The sequence below is a fragment of the Staurois parvus genome, unplaced genomic scaffold, assembly GCF_062004578.1.
Source record: "Staurois parvus isolate SC_StPar_1 unplaced genomic scaffold, SC_StPar_1.0 ptg000349l, whole genome shotgun sequence".
Lineage (NCBI taxonomy): Eukaryota > Metazoa > Chordata > Amphibia > Anura > Ranidae > Staurois > Staurois parvus.
Window position 1 is genome coordinate 2,052,429 of NW_028318145.1, and position 24,093 is coordinate 2,076,521.

General features: G+C 42.0%; 1 protein-coding gene across 1 annotated transcript; it reads right to left on the reverse strand.

Annotated features, from left to right (window-relative positions):
• Positions 1-1,002: 1,002 nt before the first annotated feature.
• On the reverse strand, positions 1,003-18,033 carry LOC149456740 (uncharacterized). Its single transcript, XM_089684513.1, has 4 exons — positions 17,937-18,033; positions 15,192-15,737; positions 1,993-3,308; positions 1,003-1,101 (listed from the first exon to the last, which is right to left on the reverse strand). Exons 1-4 carry the CDS (start codon positions 18,031-18,033, stop codon positions 1,003-1,005), a joined length of 2,058 nt encoding a protein of 685 aa, XP_089540639.1.
• Positions 18,034-24,093: the final 6,060 nt, after the last annotated feature.

A 24,093-nucleotide genomic window follows, 5' to 3' on the forward strand; every position in this document is an offset into this window, starting at 1 on the left:
TTTGTGAAGTTCCCCAGGAACCTTCCTCCTCCCTCATAGTTGGCATAGCAGGTATAATTACCGGGATATATAGTTAAACCATTTGGGGCCTTTTCGTCTCCTTGGATTAAGGGGTAACGCTTCTTCCAGTCCTCACATAAAGACTGGTTCGTAGAGATGTTAGTATACAGGCTTAAGACACACTCCTCTATGGAATCTGGTAGGGTTAGTGGCACCGTCCCCTGATGTGGTCTGGCATGCCCACACACATAGCAGTTGGACTTATTATGCGAGTTTGCATTGTATCTTATCCATTCTAACCACAGATTAGTGTCTGAGAGGCCGGTTTCTACTGCTATAGTATCTTCGTATGTAGGGTTTGCTTTGGCCACCATCTCTGCCAACGTTTTGATCTTTGGCATAAGTGGGTTATAGGTGGGAGCAGTATCTCCGGAAGATTTCCATCGATTTGATCTATACATATCCCTTATCCAGAATTTTCCCATCACTCCCCCATGTCCCCAGTATCCCAACCAGTAAAGCCCCTCATCTCCTGGGCTGGGGTTCTCCATGGTGAGGGTGAGTGGCATAGTTCTCCCTGTTGGGTTTTCATATGAACATGTGCCTTTTTTAAATATAGTCAATCTATCAATTAGGCTCTTCCCATTTTTATCTTTGCGGTTTAAGGCACTTAGCGGTTTATACCCCCAGTCAGGCCCCGTATTCCATCCTACTGAACCCCAGTATCTGCATTTGTCTCCCCAATAGTCATCCGTCACACATATATATATACTACTGGAGTGATCCTGATACGTAGTACACTGCCAAGGTTGTTTCGGACAAGGCGCTATGAAGCAGAAGTCAAAGGCAAAAGTGGCCACACGGGTGTTGGAAGAATTGTACCAAAATGTTATCAGGCCACTCTGTTCGGGTGTCCCACCTTCCCTTGTGATTGCCACTCTTTGTCCCCTACCCATTCCCGAAAGCACATACAAAAGGATATATGTGTATAGTCTCATGTTTCTAGTTGTCTTCTGGGGGTGCAACTTTCTTGCAGTGAGAGGCGTGGATCCAGGTACTCTTTCCTTCTAGCTTCACTGAGGTGGCCGTCACCAGAAGCACCTGGAAAGGACCGTCATATCTGGGTTCCAATGTATGTTTCCGCAGAAACTTCTTGACCAAGACCCAGTCTCCAGGTTGCAAAGTGTGCGTTCCAGTGTCCGCCTCAGGATCTGGAATGGAGGAGAAAACTTGCGCATGGATATTAGTCAACACATGTGCCAAAGATATCACATACTTTGTCAATGAGTCAGACTGCAACTGTAATTGTTGAGGATAGTAGGTACCCAGTCTAGGGGCGGACCCAAACAAAATCTCATAGGGAGACAACCCATGACTTCCCCTTAGTGTGTATCTAACGCTGAAAAGAGCAATAGGCAAGCTGTCCGGCCATCCCATGCCTACCTCTTGGGCCATTTTTAACATTCTTGACTTCAGGACCCCATTTAGGCGCTCTACCTTCCCACTACTCTGGGGATGATAGGGTGTGTGAAACGCAAGTGTGACCCCCAGAGCCCCCCAGATCTCTTTTGTGACATTGGCAGTAAAAGCCGGTCCCTGATCGCTTTCAACCACCTCGGGCACTCCATATCTGCAGACTATCTCCGTGAGCAGCTTCTTGGCAGTGGTTCTTGCCGTCTGGTTGGTTACTGCGAATGCCTCTGGCCATCCTGAGAACATATCCACCACCACTAGGGCATATTCAAATCGTCCACTTTTTGGCATCTGGATATGATCTATCTGGATCCTCTGAAATGGATATAGTGCCCTGGCCAGATGCTTGCTTGGAGGTTTCTCAGGTCTTCCAGGATTGCACTTGGCACATACAACACAAGACTTACAGAATCTGTCTGTGTAAGCCGTAATTCCGGGTGCCACATAGTATTTACTGATCAAAGAGTTCATTAGCATCTTGGACAGGTGTGACGCTCCATGTGCCCACTGCACTGTTGCCGGATATAAGGATCTGAGAAGCAAAACCTTCTTCCCCACCACCCACAATCCTTTGTCCTCAACTGCTCCTTTCTGCATCCATTCCTTCCTTTCTTCTTCTGAAGCATTATCCTGGGCTTCCTGGAGTTGGTTGTCCTTGGGCTGATGAATTAGCACAGGCATCACCTCACTGCACATCTCTTCATCCTCTTCCTGCTCCCTGACCGCAGCTTGCTTAGCAGCCATGTCTGCCAGATGATTTCCTTTTGCTTCCATAGTGGTCAATTTACCGTGGGCCTTCACCTTCAATATGGCCACTTGGGCTGGTAGTAAGAGTGCTTCCATAAGGCGGTTGATCGCCTTTCCATGCTTTACAGGAGTCCCAGCTGCCGTGAGAAAGCCCCTCATTTTCCAGATTAGGCCAAAATCAAATGCAACTCCCAGTGCATATCTGGAGTCCGTGTAAATGTTAGCTGTCTTTCCTTTTGTTAATTCACAGGCTTTGGTGAGGGCCCTTAGTTCAGCCTCTTGTGCAGACATAAAAGGTGGAAGAGGTCTAGCTTGCAGTACCATTGTGTCGGTAGTCACAGCATATCCAGTGTGGTAGGTGCCAGCATTATCTGCAAAGCGGGATCCATCCACAAAAAGTATTAGGTCAGGATTTGATAGGGGCGTATCATGGACTGTTGGTAGGTGTGTAGTTTCTGCCTGCATAAGTCCCAAACAGTCATGTACCACATCCTCTGGTGCCATGTCTTCGGTGTCTTCTTCTGCTTCATCTACCCCCCCCCCTGGAAGAGGGAGAAGAGTTGCAGGGTTTATCTGGGTGCATCTGACCAGGGTGACATGATCAGGTAAAAGAAGGGAGCCTTGCAGTCGCAGATGCCTGGCGGCAGATAGATGTTTTGGTTGGGTTTGGTTCAGTATTGCGGTAATGTCATGGGGGGCCAGAAGTGTGAGTGGATGTCCTAAGACCAAATCTGCCGTTTTATCCAGAAGAAGATGAGCAGCAAAAACAGCCCTCAGACAGGAGGGACCACCTCGTGCAACCGGGTCTAGCCTGCAGGAGTAATAACCCAGAGGCCGGAGGCGACCCCCATGGCGTTGTGTCAGAACTCCTGTTGCATGACCCTGTCTCTCAGCCACAAAAAGCTTGAAGGGCTCATCATAATCTGGTAGACCTAATGCAGGTGCAGTAGAGATGGCTTTTTTCAGGCGATGGAAATCAAGTACAGCTTCTTCTGTCAGGGAAAAGGGTTCCAATTTCAGGGCATTATAAAGGGACTGCATCAAGATGGAAGCTTCTGGGATCCAGGAACGACAATAGGAAACCAACCCTAGAAAAGCATGCAGGGTTTTTGGTCCCTGAGGTATTGGGACATTCTGGATAGCCCGTACTCTATCCGGTGTGAGGTGACGAGTGGCTTGGGAAATGCAATGTCCCAAGAAAATGACAGAAGTTTGGCACCACTGTAACTTGTCCTTAGAAACCTTGCAGCCCTGTTCAGCCAGGTGGTGGAGGAGGCTCAGAGAGGCGATTTGTCCTTCAGAATGGTTGGTGGCACATAGGAGCAAGTCATCCACATATTGGAGCACTATGACTTCCGGGTGTGACTGTTGCCAGGTGCTGAGGATAGTTGTCATGGCCTTTGTAAATTGGCTTGGCGAATTTTGGGCCCCTTGGGGCATAACTCTCCAGGTATACTGTCGGCCAGCATGGGTAAAGGCGAAGAGATACATGCAAGAGGGGTCCAGCGGAACACTGAAGAAGGCATTTGCCAAGTCAATAACTGTGAACACTTGGGCTGTGGGAGGTACCCCTGCAAGCAGGGTGTGGGTGTTTGGTACAATGGGGGTTTCCAAAATAGTTGCCTCATTGACTGCTCTCAGATCTTGAACCATGCGATATTTGGTGGGCTCACCTTTTGGAGTTCTTTTCTTCACTGGGAAAAGGGGTGTATTGCATGGGGACACACAGGGAATTAATGCCCCATTTTCCAGAAGTATATTGACTTGTTTGGAGATGGCGTCCATCTGGGCTTGCTTCAGAGGGTATTGAGGCTTCCGTGGCAATGGTGCTCCAGGCTTAAGCTGGACTAACACTGGAGCAACTTTCAGATGGCCAATATCCTCAGGGCCGGAGGACCAAAGAGTGAGTGGCAGCTCCTGTAAGGCCTGTTCTACATGGTCTGGCAAGGGGTGGCCTGAAACTTCCTGTAGAGACATCATCAGTGGTAATGAACATAGAGCCGAGGTGTCTTCCTCTCCCAAGGGGGTGGAGAGCTGAATGGTGCCATCTGGTTGGTAGGATATAGTTGCTTGCAACCTGGACAAGACATCAGCTCCCAGCAGATTCAACGGGCAAGTATTTGACACCACAAAACGAGACAGAAGATTGGGTAAGGTGCCGATATGTAGAGGTTTTGTAAGCCAACTGCGTTGTGGGCAGCCATCTACTCCAACGCAGGAAACATCAATGTTTGAGAGGTATGTTTCATTGGGTAAATCTTCTCTCCGCAAAACGCTTCTGGCTGCACCTGTGTCCACTAAGAATTGTGTAGGATGTCCCTCGATGGGGACAGTGACCTTTGCTAGGGACCCACTAGCACAATATCCATGAGAAGAAACTGTCATAAGGGGAGTGGACACAGGTTTGCCCCTGTCCTATTGGAGAAGGTTTAGATGTTCTTGGGTAGGACCTGTGCGTGGGGGTCCTGGAAGCGGTGGAGGTGGTGGCATTGCAGACTCTTCCCACCCTGAGTTGTAGTCATTGGGTCGTCGTGAACGTCTGGGAGCTCTGCATTCCCTTCTGAAATGTCCTGGTTTTCCACAGTTGAAGCAAATAAGTAGGTTTCTTCTGGAGACCTGCTCTCCAGCCGACAACATGAGTGGTGTCGGCTTCCGGGCCACCTGGGCGGTCTCTAGACCTTTTGCCACCAATAGCAGTATATCCAGGTGGAGAGTACGGTACTCTGGACGGGCAGTGATCAAACCCTTGCGTACAGACTCCTTTAGTCCTGATACAAATGCAGAGGCCAGCATTTGAGTATGTACCTTGTTATGGACACTGAATCCCAGGTCTGTAAACACCTGTGTTAGTCTGGTATGGAACTTTTCCACCGACTCAGTCTTGTCTTGGGTAATGTCCTGCAATGTGGTGGCCTGGTCCGCCAGTCTCTCTCTGGCCCACTGCTGCAACTGGTCACAGAAAGAAATTCCCGAGGCATAAGTGGTGTCCTCATTTGGCTCACTGGTAGATCACGGTAAATGGTCTGTAAGTGACCAAGTCCAAGACATTTGTCGCCCAGCGTGGCGCCCGGGTTCTGAACACGGGATCAGCCAACCCAGAGTGGATGAGGGGGACCGTGGAGCATTCCAGATGCGGAGACTGATCACCTCCAAAAGCGGTAAGTGAATTTTTATGTCTAATAATTCCTTACCTGCGTAGTCTGGAATTGCCCAGCGGGACTACTCACCCGTCTGGCTGTCCGTTGATCAGCAAAGTGACCAAGTCCAAGACAATCTCATTCTGGAAAAAGCTATCTTGACCTCTGATAAGGAATATACAGTACAGATACAGTAAATATTATATATATATATATATATATATATATATATATATATATATATACACACACACACACCTATATATAGGTATACTGAATATACCTTACCTCCAGTAAGGTGTATACATTACAGATGCAAGATGTATATACGATTTTGTTCTGAGTAAAAAAATTATTCATAAAATGTAGGAGAAACAAACACAGTACTGTACAGCTAAACAATATATATATATATATATATATATATATATATATACACACTATATTGCCACAAGTATTGGCAATACTCCAAATCATTGGATTCAGGTGTTTCAATCACCTCCATGGCCACAGGTGTATAAAATCAAGCACCTAGGCATGCAGACTGCTTCTACAAACATTTTTGAAAGAATGGGTAACTCTCAGTGAATTCAAGCATGGTACCATGATAGGTTGCCATCTGTGAAAGTTCCTTACTACTGTATATTCCACAGTCAACTGTTAGTGCTATTGTAACAAAGTGGAAGCAACTGGGAATAACAGCAACTCAGCCACAAAGTGACAGGCCACATAAAATGACAGAGCGGGGTCAGCACAGTGCACAGAAGTCGCCAACTTTCTGCAGCGTCGATAGCTAAAGATCTCCTAACTTCATGTAGCCTTCAGATTAGCACAACAACAGTGCATAGAGAGCTTCATGGAATGGGTTTCCTTGACCGAACAGCTGCATCCAAGCTTTACATCATCAAGTGCAATGCAAAGTGTTAAATGCAGTGGCATACAGCACACCACCACTGGACTCTAGAGCAGTGGAGACGTGTTCTCTAGAGTGACTAATCACTGCTTCTCTGTCTGGCAATCCGATGAACATGTCTCGGTCTGGTGGTTGCCAGGACAACAGGGGTTGGACTCGGCACCTTAGTTCCAGTGAAGGGAACTCTTAAGGTGTCAGCATACCAAGATATTTTAGACAATTTCATACTCCCAACTTTGTGGAAACAGTTTGGTGATGGCCCCTTCCTAGTCCAACAGGTCCTCGCACCAGTGCACAAAGCAAAGTCCATAAAGACATGGATGAGTAAGTTTGGGGTGGAGAAACTTGAGTGGCCTGCAGAGAGTCTTGATCTCAACCCGCTAGAACACCTTTGAGATGAATTAGAGTGAAGACTACGAGACAGGCCTTCTTGTCCAACATCAGTGCCTGACCTCACAAATGCGCTTCTGGAAGAATGGTCAAACATTCCCATAGACACACTCCTAAACCTTGTGAACAGCCTTCCCAGAAGAGTTTAAGCTGTTATAGCTGCAAGTGTGGGCCAACTCAATATTGAGCCCTACGGACTAAGACTGGGATGCCATTAAAGTTCATGTGCATGTAAAGGCAGATGTCCAAGTACTTTTGGTGATATAGTGTATATGATATGGCAAATTTCATTTAGCTGTTTGCAATTATCTTATTTATTTTGTTTTTTATAGTTGTATATATTTTAAGTTTGATAGTAGATATTTTGCTTGATGTAGTGAATTGTTTAAATGTGGTGTCTTATATCAATAGCATACTTTTTCTGATTTTCACTGATTTAACTGCAATTTTCTTTTGAGATTTGGACTGAGGATACTGGATGTTTAAGAAGATTATGAAAAAAAAGGTCAGGCCTCTTGTTTGATGTGGCCACTGAATATTCTATGCCATTTTATGTAGCACTTCTGGGACTTCCGTATGCTGTTTAAGTTTTTGATTTGGCATTGTTGCCCCACTGTGGTGCTGTGGTTAAAAATGCCCATTTTGTCAAGTAAGCTCTACTGGCAATCCAACAGTGATTCAATAACTTAGGATTCGATTTATTCTTGTTGTCACCTAAGATTCACACTGCTTTCATCTAGTATTTACACATTTTTCATATAGGGTTCAAAAAGAAAATTGTGTAAATCTTGGGTTCACGGAGGGATAATTGGACCCCTTAGTTTTCTCACTTACCTTTTTGCATTAAAGTGTATAACGCTTTTTCCATTTAAATGTATAAGGCAAAACTTTTTTATTTTGTTATGGATAATGGAGGGGAGGGTGGGACCCTCTAACAGATTTTTACTGTCTTTGTCTCTGATAGGGAGATTTGTCCCTTCAGTTTCCCTCGTTATCATTTCACATAAAGTAAGGGGTAATCCAAAATTTTAAAAAATTCTCTAATGAGAGCTAGAGATGAAGAGAAATCGTACAATACAGAAACATGTTCTGATGAAAACTATCACTAAGATGGAAATTCCCCTCACTTTTGAAAGACATTTCCTCTCACTTCCTGTTGCATCTCTAAAATAGGATGTAAAGGGTCATCTCTATCGGGACATAGACAGAAAAATATAACCTGATAGAGGTTTTAATTCCTGGCTACTTTCTCCAAAACTAAAAAAAAGTTTTTGTACACATTCTATAATGTTATGTGCTGTCTAATATAAACATGTGTTCTTAATGCCACATTTGTCCCTGTTGATATTACAGGTGACCCTCTTGGCAAGACGTATTGCTGTCATATGACTGTGATTAGCTGCTACTGATTGGGCTTAAAGAAAAATTTGCTTTCTGCTTTGCTGCTTTTGTGGATATCAAGTTGTTAACAGCCTCTAACTGCTCCTAAAATTATTCAAGTATTTGCATGGCGGATATTCCTCATGTGGGCACGTGAGGGTTATCTTGTAAAAAGGGAAGACCATAAACATCTTGGCAAGATTAAAAGAGTGTATTTCTTTTTTCAGTCCAGACATTCTCTCTTGAAGTATCTTGTTAACGTCAAAGTGTGCTGAACAACTTGTCTTGGGATATTTAATGTATTTTACCTGGACTATTATTATTATGCCTATTACTTTGTCCATTGCCATCAAGGTGCTATAAAAGTAAATATATAACAAGACAAAATGCCCATACAAAATGTAAAAAAGGGATTAATTAAAAAGTAATTACAACATTTCTATGCATATTTCTATTTACTGACTAATGGACTTTATATTTCCCTGTTTAAAATTTACAAAGAAGTGCATATTTCTGTAGATTTTTATTCTTACAGCTGGAAACATGAAAAATATATTCAACATCACAGCAATAGTAATAGAAACTGAATAATGTATTCAGATGCATGTTGAATATTGGCTCTACAAAACTGAAAGGTTAGTGTGTTATCTAAAATGAGCAATAGAGTCCTTTTCATCAAGGTGCCAGATGCACAAGCCTTGAGCAGTGCTCTAACAAGACATTGCTAATTACTGATAGAGCTCTAGAAAGGGGACCTTGGCACTGATGATATATGAGCATATTTGTCTTAGTAGTGACAAATCCCATTAAGGTTACTGGGAGGATTGTGGAAAACAAATGCAAGACCATTTTTATTGTGATAGAAGAGAATGCAAAAATAAATTTGAGAAAATGGAACAACATTTAAAGGGTAGCATTTAGGAAAAGGCATCACTGAATGATAGACCAGTCTTTGTAGATACAAATTTGCCCGTAATCTCCTCTAATACAGTGGTTCTAAAGTCTAACAGTTTTTTATTTGAATATATTCCCTGCATTAAGGTAAAAACTCCCCACTAACTGTCCCCCCCCCCCCCCAACACTTACTTGAGTCCTTTCAGACATCCAGCTCTGTCCTGGCTGCAACAATTCCCTCATCACTTCCTAGGCTCACAGTGGACATGGAAAGCAGCAGGGGCCATAGGTTCCTGCTGCAGTCAGTCAAATCCTATGAGGAGAGAGCAGGGTGTGTGGTTGAGTCATGATATGCATGTCTATATGGAGCGGGAACAGCTAAGTGTAGGATTTGGAAGTAGCAGTTTCTGTTTACCATATTTGGTCACTTCTATCCTCTCCCCTTCCCTTATATAGTTGATGACAGCTCAGGAAGCTGTCATTTTGTGAGTGGTACCATGGAGAACGGTTGTGTGCGCCTGGTTTATTCGTTTTTTTAATTTTGGCAGGTGGCAACAGGTAGAGGGCACTGTGATTGACAATGGATTTACAATGAAGGATATTTTTTGATATTTTTAATAAAGGAGTTGTCAAACATTTGAGTGTCTTTATTTCAAAATTAAATTTTTTAATGAGTAAAGGTACTATGCACCCCTTACTCATTGATGTAGGATGGTGGTATGTGGGATCCCCCTCATTTTTAATAGGGCCATTCAGGTTCAGCATGGGGAGAAAGTAATTTGATAGGGGGAATCCCCACAGATTGAGGGCATTAGGCCTGGTATGGGTCAGGTGGGTGGGCTCATTTGTCCCCTATTCTGGCCAGTTAAACTGCATACCATGACTAAGGGTCTAATGTATGTTTTATTCCATATTAAAAGATGGGATTTAAACATGGCTGGTGGAAATTTCCAAAAAGCCTGGTAATTGGCCCAATACCAGGCCACATGTCCTCAACATGCCCAGGTTGATGGGAACAAGGACCTCTCCCCCAAAATCCTGGCCAGTGATTGTGGGGGGGGGTGTGGGCAGAGGCTTATCATAATCTGGAAAGATAATGCCCCCCCATGTGAATAAGTGTGGGGTACCCCATCCCATCTACAAAAAAATAAATAAACCCAAACAGCCAAAGTTCAATTTGAACCTAGGTTTGGACAAAACTGTTGGCTCACACCTACTCTCTAACACCCAGACAGCAATAAAAATTAAGAAAAAAAGTTTTGGATGCATATACACATTAAGGCTGCACTGTGCTTTAATTTTTTTTCGAAAAATCTTTATAAATCAAGCAGATTACAAAACAGAAATTAATTTTTAAAAATTGCATCTGTTTTAGTATGTATTATACCATTTTGGCTGTTCATAAAAGAAAGTGAACTGACTGTGATATATTCCAATAGGTAAAGAGCCCAAGCTCAAGCTCTACAACAGAATTTATCAGTTTACATGGATGAGACAAACAATTTAACAATGGCAGAGGTGCTTAAAATGATCAGCTTTTATTTGTTCATGTAAACCCTTTATACTAAAAAAACAAAACTGTTTGATGAAACTGATTATAATGTATGAGCTGGAAATTGTCTTCAATTACTGTAAATACTATTTTTAAAACTGCTGGTACATCTAACACCCCTCCCCACAGACTGACAATGCTGATTTAAAATCAAATATTCATTTCTACATTGTATTTCAATTATTGTTAGCCTACTCCCAATAATCAGAATGATCATGCAATCTGCAAACTTACTTTGTGAAGAATCCTTCACATTTACTTACTTCAGCCTTCGGTGTGAGTAGGCACTGCTGTGTCACAGAATTCACACAGCCTGCCTTCTGAACTACAGAGGTGTTAAGAGAAAATGTTTCAAGAGATGGAGTCAGTGCAGAAATCACTGCTTGCTATCAGCAAGGTACCTTGGGATATGTAGAGGGGCTGGATCTAGCCTATCTAATCTGGGGGTGCAGTAAAAAAAGTCAGGGGGCATAAAGTCAGCATTGTGCGTGAGTCACTGACAGTCTGTCACTATTTGATTTTCATTAGATTAGGATGAGTAAACAAAATCTGTTCCCCCTTAAATCACATGTCTCTATCAGACCCTATCAAAGATGCCCCCTTCAGAGTGCCGCCTTACATCAGGGTACCCGTAAGAGTGCCACCTTTCATCAGGGTCTCCATCAGAGTGCCCCCTTACACCAGAGCGCCTCCTTACATCACATTCTCTAATAGAGTCCCCCCCCTTACATCAACTGTCTTCACCAGAGTGTCCCCTTACATATGATTAGTTATCCCCATCAGAATGTCCTTACATCAACTGTCTTCATCAGACTGGCTCATTTATCAGTGAATAAAGTGGTTGCCAGCACTGATTGGAAACTGTTTTTCCAGCATGCTCATTCAACAGACGTCGGCCTGCTTCTGTCAGACAGATTGTTGTACACACAGGCATGATGTTGGCTGGTTTCTGTTGAACCGACCAATACCAGTCGTTATTCAGTCCATCTAAGATAAGAACTAAGGGGCTAATTACTAACCTTGAGGTAACACCGAAAGTGCACAGGATACAGGATAGCGCCTAATTTCTGACATAATAGACAGGTATTTTGTTGCACTTATTGAACAGATATAACAAAGGACTTTCAATGGTAAATTTAACAAAGCAAACGGTAACAAATACTAAACTATTGTGGTTTAGATATTCTTTAAAGGATAAGTTTGCCTTTCGTAACATGTTACATATTCAGGGTGTAACAACATGCAACATCTTACGATCAGACCAGCCCCTGTTCCCTGATTTTTTTTTTTTTTTTAAAGAATATTTATTGGGTTTTAACAAGGGAGACAAGTCAAAAAGGTGAGGCAGTTAGGGCATAAATGCTACATCAAATCTAATCAGATAAGTTGTAATACGGCAGATAAGACATACTTAATGTCATGAAAGCAGTTGCAAGCAAGCATTTTAAGACCGCTAGAATATAGGTGAGTAGCGAGGAGGATAATAGAAGTAAGTGTTGAGCGAGTAGTTCATGGGAAGAGAAAGAGGAGATACTATCCAGTTGAGTTTAGTTTGAACCTTCGAGGAGTGAGATGATGTTGAGATTTGCCATTGGGGAAAGTTAAACGAACTGAATGTACTTAGATGACGTCTACTGCCTTCCAATATCATGTCTAAAGAGGGTAAAAGGGGGGAGGAAATATCCGAGAGCTTAGGGGCTAGTAGTATGTAAGGGGGTAAGAAAAAGGTAGAATAAGAGGAAAAGAGTATGAAGGGGGGGGGGATTATGAGCAGATGAATTAGCCAGAGTGGGTAGAAGTATGGAAATGTTTAAGAATGACGGTAGGGAAATGTGGGAGCTGGGGTAGGGGAGTAAAGGGGGTAAGGGGTGTTTTAGCCGGAGTCCCAGGTAATCGAAGGAGAGAAGATAGAATAAGAGATGAGAAGAGAAGGGAGAACTGTAGGAGAGAAATGTAAGTGGAAGTCAGTAGATGCGGATTCCACCATGAGTGATGTTGAGGAGATATCTTGCTCCAGTTGCCTCATAGAGGCCTATGTAACAATGGTTGTAACAAATATGAGTATGAGCCTGTGTTGAGAGGTTCCATAGAAGGACCAGATATAGTTACGGTGGTAGTGGAAAGAAAGTGACTGGAAAAAGAGGAGGAAATCAGTGGAGATATACAGTGCACATTTAACAGATCATCAACAGATACCAATATAAACTATAAACTAATTAAATAGACAAATGACCCGATGCCACTGGGTTCGTGAGAGGATTCGTTGGACGACTTAGTAAGCTGGGATTCTGAAGAAAGAATGCCTGCTCCTGTACTGATAGGGATCCTGTGATATAGGAGGTCCATTTCCTGGAGTATTGGGACTCTCTAGAAGTGGTTGGGGAGATGATTGAATTGAGTCTATCAAGAGGTAGAAGGGAGTTGAGCTCTTGTTTGATGTCCGTCATGGTAGGAGGACAGTTAAAGACCCATTTCCGAAGAATGACCCATCTTGCTATTAAGAGGCATGAGGATATCCACGGTTGTTGTTCCTGAAAGATGACGTTTAGGAGGAAAATAGATCAATGACTGGCTGATCCATATATCCGAAGAGTAGCGGTAGTGGGTGAATGGGTAGTCAGAATGCAGTGATGACAGTTATGAAGTTGACAACTTGCTTCCAGAATGTGGAGATGGCGGGACAAAACCAGAGTCTGTGTTGTAGTGTCGGTTTTTGGCTTCCGCATAGAGGGCAAGCAGACAGAGTCGGATCATTTTTTGAGTATATACAGGGCATGTAGGCACGGTGGAGAATCTTAAGTTGTTGTTCACGCCAGAATTCATTGTGGTTGAAGGCACATGTGGAGTTAAAGCCTGATAACAGTTGGTCAGCTGTAAAGGCATTATCAAATGCTTTGATCCAGGATTTCACTGCATTGAATGACTCAATAGGTTTGGCGTATAGGAGGTTTAGAGGTCTGTATATGTTTGATATTTTATACTTTAGAGAGTTTGCCAAGGCATCAATGAATGTCATCTTAAATCTCACCGATTTGTTTGGTGCAACGGAGTTGACAAAGTTCCTTACTTGGAGTATATAGAAAAAATGGTGCGTTGGTAGTCCATAGATTTGTAAGACATTGTTGAGAGGTTTGGGGGAACCCGTAGAGGTGTTGTATAGATGTTGTACCATAGTTAGTTCTTGGGCTAGCCAGATTTCATAAGCATCATGGGATTGCGGGGGAAAAAAGGAAGGATTATGGTGAATGGGAAGCAAGCGAGAGAGCCACAGAGAAACCCTCAGTTTACGCCTGACTTCCCTCCATGAGATGAGGGTATCGCAGAAAAGTGAATTATGTTTTAGGTGTGGTAGTAAAGAGTTGATGTTGGAATGTAATAGGGCTGAAAGATTGTAAGGATATGCCAGTGCCAATTCAATGAGGAGGTTAGAGTAGTTTGAGGATTGAGTGAGCCAGTCTAGACCTATACGAAGCAGACATGAAAGATTATAGGCTTGGACATTCAGGAGACCAGAACCTCCCTCGCTTCATGGTAGGAATAATTTGTCTAATGCTATGCGGGAGCGTTTGCCTTTTCATAAAAAGGTTGAAATTGCTCGATTCAATTTCATTATATCACTGTGCCTTAGAAGAAGGGGTATAGTTTGAAGTGGATAGAGAAGTTTTGGGAAACTCACCATCTTAAAGAGGTGTGATCTACCCAGGAGCGAAAGCGGTAGGTCCTTCCACATTTCCAATTCCCCGATAATTTTAGCGATTGTGGGTGTGTAGTTTAGCGTATACAGAGATGAGGCTGACTTCCCTATCTGTATGCCTAAATAAGTGATAAATTTGGTAGCAATTTTAAAGACCGAGTTTTGCGTCCACCCCGGGGGGCGTGAATGGAATAGTGGAAGCACCTCACTTTTAGAAAAATTTATGCGGAGCCCTGAGCAAGAGCGGAAGGATGAGAAAGTATGTTGAATGTATGGTAGGTCGAGGGACGGGTTCGAGGTATAAATTAGAATGTCATCAGCAAACAAGGCCAGTCTCAACTCCTGCTGCCGAAACAGAACGCCATGGAGGTCAGAGTGGAATAATAAGAATCGTGCTAAAGGTTCCAGGGCCAAGTTAAAAAGTAAAGGGGACAGAGGGCATCCCTGTCCAGTGCCCTTGTAAAGTTGAATGGGGTTGGATATGTGGCCTGCTGCTATAACTTGGGCTGATGGGGATGAATATATGGCTTGAATCAGATGCATAAAAGGGCCTTCAAATCCAAACTTCCTTAGCGTTAAGAAAAGCCATTCGAAGTTAACATTGTCGAATGCCTTTTCGACGTCTAGTGAAATTAGCTCTGCGTCTTGGGCGTGCCGTTAGAGGCTTGGTTCAGGACAGATTTCACCTTGAGAATATTTGACGTTGTCGAACGCCCCTGCACAAAACCAGCTTGCGATGGATGAATGAGAGTAGGTAATATAGTTGCAAGGCGTGAGGCTATAATTTTTTACATGAGTTTGCGTCGAGGTTCAGCAGGGATATTGGCCAATACGACCCTGGTTCTGTCGGGTCTTTATCTTTTTTGGCAATCAGTTTAATGTGGGCTTGAAATCCGGAGGGAAGGTAACTCCCTCTAATCTGGATAGATTGAAAAACCGATTGCAAGGTAGGAGAAAGGGTGTTAATCATGCGTTTGTAAAATTCGGCTGTATAGTCATCAGGCCCTTTACCTGATGGGGCTTTACCATTCGTGAGCGATTTAATGGCTAGGGAAATATCTGCCTGAGTGATGGGAGCATTCAGGGCTTGAAGTGTAGCAGGATCTATTTGAGGCAATGAGACAAGATCCAGGAAGGAGGTGGCTTTAGTAGTGTCTATTGGGTCAGAACCGTACAGAGTTTGGTAGAAGTTTTCTAGGATGAAAATAATGTCTAAAGGGTCACTTTTTAATAATCCCTGTGCATCACTCAAAGATGCTATGAGAGTAGGGGTGAAGGGTTTTTTGCATAGCTGTGCTAGCAGCTTGCCCGGCTTATTGCAGAATTTATGAAATTGCAGGTCAGTATGGGATTGATGTGTGGCCTCTTGAGCTGCTGCCCATGTATCAAAATGTTGTTTAGCTTCTGACCATGCTGTCCTATTTTCGTGAGAGTTGAGACTCGCCAAGTCTTTCTGTGCCCGTCGAAGACGGAGGCTCCCCGCTGTATAATTTCGGAGGAGATTTTTCTTGTAGGTAGAAGTAAACGCTATAATTCTACCACGTAAGACCGCCTTGCCTGTTTCACAAAAGAGATTAGGGTTTGTTTGGTGTTCTGCATTTGTCTCACAGAACTCGCTCTGGGTGGTGTTTAAAATTCAAAGCAGGTCCTGGTTCTTTGCCAGAAAGGATGGGAAACACCATGTACATGAGTGTTGGTTATGTTGAATCAGTTGAATGGAGATAGAAATCGGGGAGTGGTCAGAGATCGCTATATCGTGAATATTTGAATCCAAAATGCTTTGTAGTAATGTGGGGTTGACAAAGAAATAATCAATTCTGGACAAAGTGCGATGTACGGGAGAGAAGAAAGTAAATTCTTTTCCATCCAGGTGATTCAGACGCCATACGTCCGTAAGTTGTAGTGCTTCTGTAAAGTTGGTCTATAGCGTGTGTATGTGGGGGGGAGTGGAAGGAGTTGGGCAATTTGGGATATAAGGTTTCAATTTATCTTCCTGTGCGTTCATGCATTGGTTGAAATCTCCTCCCAACACAAGTGGGAGGTACATAAAATTCGATAGCTTTGAGGACAGATCTTGGAAGAATGGTTTTGGTGAGGAGTTCAGGGCATATATATTAACTAATACTAGAGGGGAGGAGTTTAATGTGTACAGCAATATAACGCCCCTCCTCATCTGTAGCTAGCGTTATGATATCTGGGGTAAGGCGCTTATGTATGAGGATAATTACTCCCGCTTTGCGATTGTTTGAGGGTGATCCTAGCACCTGTCCTACCCATAGTTTTTTCATGCGCGTGAAGTCCGAATGATTTAAGTGAGTTTCTTGAAGGAACGTGACGTCTGTTTTCGGTCGTTTGAGATGTCGAAGAATGGCCATATGTTTATGGGATGATCTTAAACCCTTTACATTCCATGATACTACACTAATCATGTAAAAGTGGGCATGTGGGTGATCAGAAATGAATTAGGAACTATCCTATGTGGTAATAGCTCCACAAGTTCAGCACTATGTTCCCTATTCTCTCATTGCAATGCGAAAAGCTGATGCATTGTGGGGTCTCCGGGTAAGAGGAAAATGAAGGAAGAAGAGCGAAAAGTGGAGGGAGAGGGGGGGAGAAATACAGATATCGGGATGACCCAACATGGGTCTAATACAATAATAAAACTAACAATAAACGGCATAAGCATCATGAACTTCACATTATTCCGCATGGTATCTTTCATCCTTAACCTGCATTACCGGAGATGATAGGGTGTGAACCCTGCACCGGGGGGCTGCGTTTTCCAATACAAGAAGAGGAAGGCCCCTGTATATAATGCGGTTCATCAGCATCAGGGGGTACAGTGCACCCTAGAATTGACAGCAGTGCAGTAGTCAAGGAGTAGAGTATTATAGATATACCAGTTTGGGAAGACATGACAGTGAACCAGAAAACCTGAGTATTAACTGAACATCGCAGCCAGTTGACAACAAATTAAGACAGAAAAATACGTTAACATGAGGCAATAAGTACCAGTAAGTAGGCATGTAAATATGATGTTCAATGGCCATTAAGGCGCTCTGTGTTTTGCTGGTGAAAAGTTGATGTGTTGGTGCTTCGGCGGTTCTTTTCGAGGGCTACGCTGGTCTCTTGGGCCAGGGTCTCATGGCGTTTGCTGCAATTGGTGAGGAGCCATGATGTCAGATAGAACATTTTGAAGAAACAGAAGGGCTTCCTATGGGTGTGTGAACGATTTGGGTTCCCCTGTGGGCGTAGTGAAGCGTAGTGTAGCAGGATATGCTAGGGTGAATTTGAAGGTGCGCCTAGGCAGTGTACCCTTTCAACCTGGCAGGGTTGCGGAATGGCTAGAGCTGCAGGAATGCGTTTGGAGCAGATATCAGCTAATGTAGGATTCTGGGAGGCCTACAACGCGTAAGTTGTTTCTGCGTGAGCGATTTTCTAAGTCATCAAGCTTGTCTAATATACTCTGTTGCTCACGTTTAGATTGTGTAACACCAGCCTGCATAGCTTGAAACTCATCCCCCAGATCAGAGAGGCTGTGTTCTGCGTCTGATATGCATTTGACATTTTCGCTCAGGTCTCTTCTAAGCTGCTCTATGCCCTGTGTGACTGCTCTGTCAACTGCCTGGGTAATGGTGGGTAATAGTAGAGAGGCCACAGCCTGGGCAATCTTTTCATGCCCAAGTTGATCCATGGGACTACATGTGCCAGCATGCCCTACTGTGGTAGTGTGGGGAGGCTGTGTTTCCCTCCTACCTGGTCCATGGTCTGGTTCAGGCTCTGTGTCCATCATAGTGGTGCCGGGACATGTTGTGCTGCTGCTGCTGCCCTCTGTAGCGTGGTCAGTAGCCATCTTGGCTGCAGGAGAAGGAGAGATGTCCCTCATGAGCTGTGCAGTGGGATCGTGGCCGGGTGCCACCGGCCTCAAATATCGATCCATGCAGGATCAGGTGGGGTGCTGAGAGGGGCACTTCCGTGCCTATTAGCCGGGCTCTTTGGTGCAGGAGGCCAAAGTTGTATGCCAGGGGATTCTGGAGCCGTGGGATGCCGTCCCTGCTACATGCGGCGCCAGAAAGGGAGGTTGCTCCCTGCTTTGACAGCTAGCGGGGGATCTTCTCCCCCCCCACACTAGCTGTCACATTTTTAAAAAATGCTACCATGTGGGGCTCCCCTCATTCACAGTCCATTCGTAGTCCTGAGAGACTGCAAGTCCCGACAGCCTTAGCAGCTGTCAGCTTGTAGTTCTCAATAAAAACATAGAAACAGACAGCAGAAAAAGAACAAGTGGTCAATCGAGTCCAACATATTTTTTTTTTGTTTGTTTGCTTGTTTGTTGTTTTTTTTCATTAGCTTTTTTTGTCTGAGTATAGATCTATGCTTGTCCCAAGCATGTGCTGTGGAGCGCCATGGTAGTTAAGTCATTCTTCCTGTCAGTATATCTGCTTGGTCGTGCAGATATAGATCTGCAGAAGACCTGCATGGCACCAGCGATCTGCTGATATTTTACTGGTTTCTGCAGACAAAAACAATAAATGCACATTTTTTACCTGAAAAAAACGTGCATTTATTACTTTTTACTAAAAGGTCAACTTATCCTTTAAATAAAGGTGATTCCCCCACACAAACACACACACACACACACACACACACTTTCTATGACTCTTTTGATACCCATCTAGAATAGTATTTGAAGAAGGCTTTCTTGATGTCACAACTTCCAGACCAAGAATGAATTTTGAACAAATTCCCATGTGCCTAATGGTTAATCATTTGATTTTCAATGTAGAAAATATAGTATTGTAACAAGCATGGTTACAGTTAAATCTTCTTTGAGAAGGCACTGTTGTATTTCTTAGTAATTTAATGGATGATTTTTGGCTCCTATTAGCCCTCTCCATAACCTAACTAGTTATCCTATCTTGTTTCTCCTCTGTCCATAATCCATAAAAAAACATAGCTTCCATATCCAATAATAATGATAGCTAACAAGCCTGAAACATCTGAATATGAGTTAAAATAAATGGTTATATAACTGTATGCAGTATTTGTTCTATAAATCTTTTAGAATTCTTGTGTTTGCATGGGGCCTATAAGGGCTCTAGAGGAGCACTGGGGGGTGACCAGACCTTATTAAGATAAGACATGCTATGAAACAGCAAATGTGTTAATATGCTATCCATTAACAGGTTACATTTTAGTGTAAATACATTCTTAAATGAAATGAATAGCTTTTAAAATTTTCTGACTTTTGAAAAAAAAATGCATTTCTTTTGTGTTTGATATCCTAATTCAATAGTTCTTAAAATAGAGACAGGGTTATTGCACAAAGCTTCTGAGAGTGCCCTCCAGTGGACAATCTATAAATGATTATGTCAAATTTGTGTAAAAAATACTTTAAAGGATAAGTTCACCTTTCGTAACATGTTACATTACACCCATATTCAAGGTGTAACATGTTACGAATGGACCGCCTCCCCCAATCCCTGTTGTGAGAGCTAATGGAGTAACTTCTCCCGCTGCTAGCTGTCACAATTTAAAAAAACATGGGCTCCGCCTGCCAGGCCATGTCACTCATTCACAGTATTCTGTGAATGAGAATACTACAACTTCCAACAGTCTTTGCGGCTGTCAGCTTGTAGTTCCCAATGAACTACCACAGCGCTGTGGAGCCATGGTAGTTTATTTAGTCTGCTGACCACTGGTGCAATACTTTAGAGGCTCTAGAAATGAAAAATAATAAATGCACATTTATTTATCTGCAAAAAATGTGTATTTATTATTTTTTGTTAAAAGGTGAACTTATTCTTTAATCGAAAAACTGCAATAATAATGCTATTTATGGTGTCACTGAAACACACCATTCTTTCCTTTCAAGAAGGAAATAAAGTATTTTACACCTTCTTAGCAGAGGAGATCACCATCAGCATAAGCTAGCTGTCAGTTGCATCAAAACCTGTCAAAGAGCTCATTTAAAAAAAGCATTAGTATGGCTTTTCTCTAGCCATACTGCTTCTTCAGCAAAAACACACAAATGTATGTTTTGCATTTTTCACCTTTGGCAAGTGAAGCCCTTTGTCAAAGAATGTTTTAATGTCACATGACTGAGCTCTCCTCCTTTCATGAAGTGTTCTCTACAGTGTTTTGTAGAGAAACTCTCCACTGGTCTCCATACCCCACTCTGCATTCTATGAGCAACACATAAAATGAAATCTCAGTGAGAAAACAAAATGGACATTTGTGGACTTTTGTCATATTATATGCAGGCAGTCCAACAGCATGTTCAAATTTTAAAAGACTGATTTACTCAAAAGTAAGTTTCTCCTTAGCATGTATTACAGCTTAAATACCCAATCGGGTTCATGGCATTTGAAAAAAAAAGAAAAGGTAAAATCTCCCCTGAACCTGATTGGGTATTTAAAGCAAACATAAGCACCTTATGCTTTCTTGTACTTCACAGCAGGATTCCGACTGCAACATTGCCAAATTACCATTTTACAGATGGAATGCTTGGTGGGTTACAAATTCTCTGAGGATATTTCAGGCAGTCTAATTCATAGTGAAAGCCTGCTCCCTAGTGTTACAGTGTAGTGCAAGTTCTATAGTTCAAGACAAAATTATTATAATTCATACAGACAAGAGGAGAACTGACAATCTGCTGGGAATTTATTGTAGAGGAATTTTAAGGGAATGCATTTATCGCATGTTTAGAAAATAGTGCACTATTCCACATATTTCTAAAAATTGTTTGTTTGCAGGCATAATGACATGCTACTTAAAAATCATTTTAGAGACAAAATGCAAATCTTCACACTTTGCTTAATGGAAATGTTTTGCATTTCAGACATATCAAACACGCTGTCATAATCTAATAATCATTTTAAAGTTAACATATATTGTTTTCATGACTTCCTATTCACTAAACATCTTTCTGTGTATATTCACATCTTTCATAAAATAATTTCAGAAACAGAATTATCACCTTTGTAAGATAAAGATGTGTCCACTTCAGTCATCCAATCTTGTGCATGCAAACACTGAAAGACCGCAAACAAATACTTTTTTTAGCTTTCGTTTAGTGAAAAAAAAAGGTTTTATCATTTAGTTTTACAAGTTTTATCAATTGTATAGGTATAAAACGCCATTCCAATGTACAAACAATAAAGTGTGCTGTGGACCGATATAAAAGTGCAAGCAGAGCTGAACAATGAAAAAGTACAGTATAAAAGCATAAGATAGGTGTCATCTGAAAAGCCCATGATGACGTGTCAACCATGGCATCTTTTCACTAACACTCAAATGATTGTGCATACATTGTTTCCTGGGGAATAGGAAATCCAGAAGATACTGTACAGGGCCTAAAGGGAGTAACTCTCCCAAGACTAGCTGGAATATGTCAGCTGCCTTCTCCCAGTATACTGTAGCTGTATCAATGCGCATTGCCAAAATATTTGAAAGAGAGTACCCACTGAATGTTCACATCTGCAACAAATCTTTGAAATGGAAGGATCATAGAAATGTAAAATTTCAGGAGATATTTACCTGCACATTAGAATTTTGTATATATACATCTTTATAACACAGAGGGAGTACTTGGAAGTGACCCCCCAGATTCCCACACAGGTAAGGGAATCAGGCACCTGAGAGCATGCCCCCATTTTCTCATATATAAATGATGTTCCACCCTGGATGGTGGCACAGCGTGGAGTGCTTTATACAGATAAGCATATGTAATTAGGAAGGACCAGGGTACATGTTTTTTCTGAAATAGAATTAAAAAATTGAATTAAAAAATACTTTCAGAAAGATCACTCTTAGTTCTTAAATGATCAAAAGTCCTTAATCGATGAGTTACTGGTTGTCTGAGTTGGAACAATTCAGCTTGTACTCAAGGTAACACATAAGGAAAAGGGGAGGGAATTTTACTGTCTGTATTGGTGCCTTTATTGTGACAGTAAATTGCATTATAGAGAAGCCCCCAGTCTTCCAATCAGTTACCTAATAGAGGTCCACACCAATGTTCAATCTCTGTCTAAACATTCTGGGCATATTGTGTGTACCATAAGGTGAGTACAGAGCTAGCAATTCTTTGTGCCTTCTAATTCCAAATAAATTGATTGAAAGCTTCGTGAAGAATATAAAGATGGGAGAGTGGAATTGAAACAGGGAAAGTCTCCAGGAGATATTTGGTAAAATGGGCATTTTGAGTGTAGAAATTATTCCCAGAGGGGGGGTTGGTTATAGGATGTCTATTACTTAAGCATGTTGTGAAATTTCTGGAGAAGACATTATATAGAGTATATAATGTATTATGGGCATGATAGGTGTAAGTAATATAGCTTCCTAGATATTTCAATGTATATTTGACATATACGGGGTAATTGGCCTATAAAAGGGACACTTAGGTTTTAGGAATACCAACAAGGAATATTTATTTATTTTATGTACTTATATAGTGCTGTTAATTTACGCGGTGCTTTACATGTATAATGTGCATTCACATCAGTCCCTAACCCTCAAGGGGCGTACAATCTAAGGTCCCTAACTTACATTCATACATACACATACTAGGGCCAATTTAGACAGTATCCAATTAACCTACCAGCATGTCTTTGGAGTGTGAGAGGAAATCGGAGTACCTGGAGGAAACCCACGCAGGCAGAGGGAGAACATGCAAACTCCAGGCAGGTGGTGCTGTGGTTCTGATTCAAACCAATGACCCTAGCGCTGCCAGGCGGAAGTGCTAACCATTTAGCAACTGTGCTGCCCGTATAGGTGGCAGGGATTTTTAGGCCACCAAATAAAAGAAACAACTCATTGTTTAATAAAAATAACACAACTTTATTACATCAGTTTTAAAATCCTTAAGCGTATGCCTAAAAGTATCACATCTGACATGTTCAAAGCAATAGCAGAGATGATAACTATCTCTGTACATGTAAACAACAATTTAACCTATTGTATTGGCTTGTCAGTATTGCTTATACACTGTAGAATATATCAATCCCATATGCTCTTTTTTAAAAAAAAAAAAAAAACATAACTGTACTGAAATACCTTGAAATACCTCATTAAAAGCAATAAAAAGCTGATCTTGAAACCCAAGGCATTTGAGAAGAGTATCATTCAACTGACAAACGTGGATTCTGTAAAGAGTGCCTGACACAAATAGATTAATAGTGTCCATATCAAAATGTACTATATGGTAAAATATTGGCACTGATATGTTAGTGGTCCAATCTTAAATACATGTTATGTACAGGAGAATACAATAGAATATATAGTTTATCAAGAGGATGTTTGATTCCTTCTGCATCATACAGTTGAAATTCTTGAATTAATTTACAGAATTCAGTAGATGTTTTAATTAGCTGCTTAGGAGGATCCTATCCCCTAATGGATGCCCTAAGTCTAAAGAGGGGCATAAAAACCCCACCTTACTATGGTAAGGAGTTATGGGTAGAAGACAGTTTGTTAAGCATCTGATGAATTTTGACCTTTATTAGGGGCATACATATTCAGTAGTATAAAGTGAGATAATTTTAGGACTGCAATTAAGAAAAATAAATCTGCCACCTGGATCAAGGGTTGAGGACACTACTTTCAGAAGACAGGAGTTTCTAGTCAGGATTGCCTGCCCTGCCGGTGGGTCACAGGCCAAATAGTTTAGAAGCAAACTTGAGGGAATTGCCCCTATGAAAATATGTCTTTTGTACAAAAATGACATCTGCATGAGAGGTCAAGTCTTTAACACTGTAGGTTAGTAGTTTCAAAGCATAACAGTTGAAAATAGTTTAGATCAGTACGACATTAAAGTAAAACAAAGGCAAAATTCTTTTTTTCATTTTAGATTGAGTACGGGAGGGTTATAGCCTTTGTTAGTTTTTTTCCATCTGTATGTGATCACTTCTAAAAA